This window comes from Myotis brandtii, unplaced genomic scaffold (genome assembly GCF_000412655.1).
Source record: "Myotis brandtii unplaced genomic scaffold, ASM41265v1 scaffold681, whole genome shotgun sequence".
NCBI classification, from domain to species: domain Eukaryota; kingdom Metazoa; phylum Chordata; class Mammalia; order Chiroptera; family Vespertilionidae; genus Myotis; species Myotis brandtii.
Window position 1 is genome coordinate 1875012 of NW_005370660.1, and position 2393 is coordinate 1877404.

The 2393-nt window shown below is 45.5% G+C and overlaps 1 protein-coding gene across 1 annotated transcript in view; it reads right to left on the minus strand.

The window, feature by feature from the left end:
- The window catches only part of LOC106723955 (A disintegrin and metalloproteinase with thrombospondin motifs 3-like), a 29865-nt gene that overhangs the window by 27111 nt on the left and 361 nt on the right, over positions 1-2393 (minus strand). The window contains exon 2 of the mRNA XM_014529474.1: positions 1253-1280. Within this exon, the coding sequence (XP_014384960.1) occupies positions 1253-1280 (28 nt within the window). The remainder of the gene's footprint in view (positions 1-1252; positions 1281-2393) is intronic.

Here is a 2393-nt window from a genome sequence, read left to right on the forward strand (position 1 = left end):
CACGGGGGGGTGGGGGAGCGGGGGGGAGGTCAAGGGGGGAAAAAAAGAGACATATGTACCACTCTTTGTAACATTTTAAGCAATAAAACAAAATAAAAAGAAATAAAAAAAAGAAGGCTGATATACAGCTACATATAGATATACAGCTACTATTGGGGCTGGATCTTGGGGTCCTCCCCATTAGTATACAAGTGTAGAAACCCTCCAGCTGTCCATTATGCACCACAGCAGGTAACTATGTAACCTGTCAAGCTTCATTTTCTCTAAGTCTAAAATAGGCACAATGGTGTCTATAATTTATAGTGTGGTTGGGAGAATTAGATGACATAATGTACACAACGCAATTAACACTGCCTGGCACATAGTACATGGTCAATGACTTGTAACTATGCTTCCAGTAATAAAACTTTTTGTCTAAAAGATAACTTTACAATATCACTTGACAAATACAGAATTTACATGCACTAGCACTCTGCCAAAAAGAAAAATTATCTTTTAAAGTAACCCAAGTTAAATGTGCATAAAAAGGCTTTGAATGGAGCCTGGCTCCTTGCCAGATGACTTTCAGTCTCTGAATTCAGAACAAATATATTATTATAAACAGTTCCAAAAAGAGCATGGACTTTCGAGTGACCTGTTCAAGTCACTTACACTCTCTGAGCCTCAGTCTCCTCACCCATAAAATGGGAATCATTCCCACATCATCAGGTAATACTGAGGTTTTAGATGTTATTTGCAAAAGACCTAATAGTATCTTGCACATTTGTAGGTAATCATTTTAAAGCAGATGGAATAAAAGAATTCACTGGAGAGTTTATTCAGAGCTGGAAAAAATTTTAAGAGAAAAATTTCCATCCTCGGTACTTCATTTTTCCCTTCTTTGTAGCATTCTTACACATTGCCTTCTGCTCTAATCAGATGTGCTCCTCCTAAGGCTACACAGGTTTATTTGATTTGATTTATCTCCGCATCTTCTTCCAGCCCTACATCACCCTCCAAGAACCTACCAGTGGCTTATCCAAAGACAGTAATAAAACGCTGGAAAAGTCCAACTGCAGGAGAATTTTCACCATAACTCAGCCTGAGGAAAGTGGGGTTCTCCTCCGGAAAGAGGAAGAGAAGAACAGAAATGTTCCCAGATTATAAATCATTTTTAACTACAGGAGAAATTTCAGAAACAATATTTTTGCTTAGCTTACTTCATTTCCTACTTTCTACTAAGATAAGAATGACATCTGAGAACAAGGCTTACCTATTTGCACCATTTCTTCATTACCAGCCTGGAAAGGAGGGGGGGAAAGTAAGAAAAAGAAACAGTTACTGGGTTTCATCTTATCACCTCGTGCGTTTTATTTCTACCATTAGTGCCTTTCAGGAGCTAGCTAATCAGGAGATGCCGGAGACCCGGATTGGTGCCTCCAGGCTGCACCTGGGTTTGTAGAAGGTTCTTGTGTCCTGAGCAAGAGCCAATTCAGTAACAATTCGGGGCAGGGAATTGCTTGCCCGTTTTAATTTTAACTGAACATTTACGAAATCAGCAAAGTTAAATAGTGACACTCAATGTTCTTTTCCGAAAACTCCAGATACTGAGTCAGGATTAGAAAAGAGAGTCTATATATTATACGTGTGTAAAGAAGCCTCAAGGGGGGCCTGGTGTATCAGATTTGAAGTCAAGAATGAACCGTTTCATACTTTTTACCCTATGTTCAGACCAGGCAGACCAGAGAAGCTACAAAAACTCACAGTCGTGTTCTGCACCCCAAATCCCACCAGCCCCGTGAGGATGTGAATTACTACAAACGGCTTGGCTCGCCCCGCCGAGCCTTCTTAAGGACTCTTCTGAGAGCATCGGGCTTCACCTTGAGTCTCCAAAGGGTGGGGGCTGGGCCAAAAAGAAACAGAGCTGCACTCAGCTTTAAAGAGGAGGAGCTGTGCAGGGGGGGGGAGGGGAGAGCAGCGGCCGGCGCCCCCCGCCTCTGCCCAGGAAAATGCAGGGCAGGAAACGTCCCAGCCCCCCTTCGCAACTGTCAAACCCCAGCCCCGCCGCAGTCCTCCCAGGACACGTGTCTGCTGGATGGCTCCCTGTCCGGCCCAAGGACTTCCTGAAACCCCCGCTTCTGTCTGCCCGAAAAAGCTGTGAGTCAGTGAGAAGAGAAATCCCCGCGAACCCGACTCCGGTGGCAGCAACCAGAGCACTGGGATCCTGGACCCCGCGTGCAGAGCTTCATTCAAGCGCCCCGACCGCCCTCCGGAAAGGGGAAACCCAGACGGCCCGGCGAGGATGCGAATGGGCTGCAGTTTGTAACCAAGAATTGTTACGAATGCCGCAAAGTGGGGAAGCCCCAGGTGTGACAAGCCTGGGCTCCCGGAGTGAGAGTCCTCGCCTCCCGTGC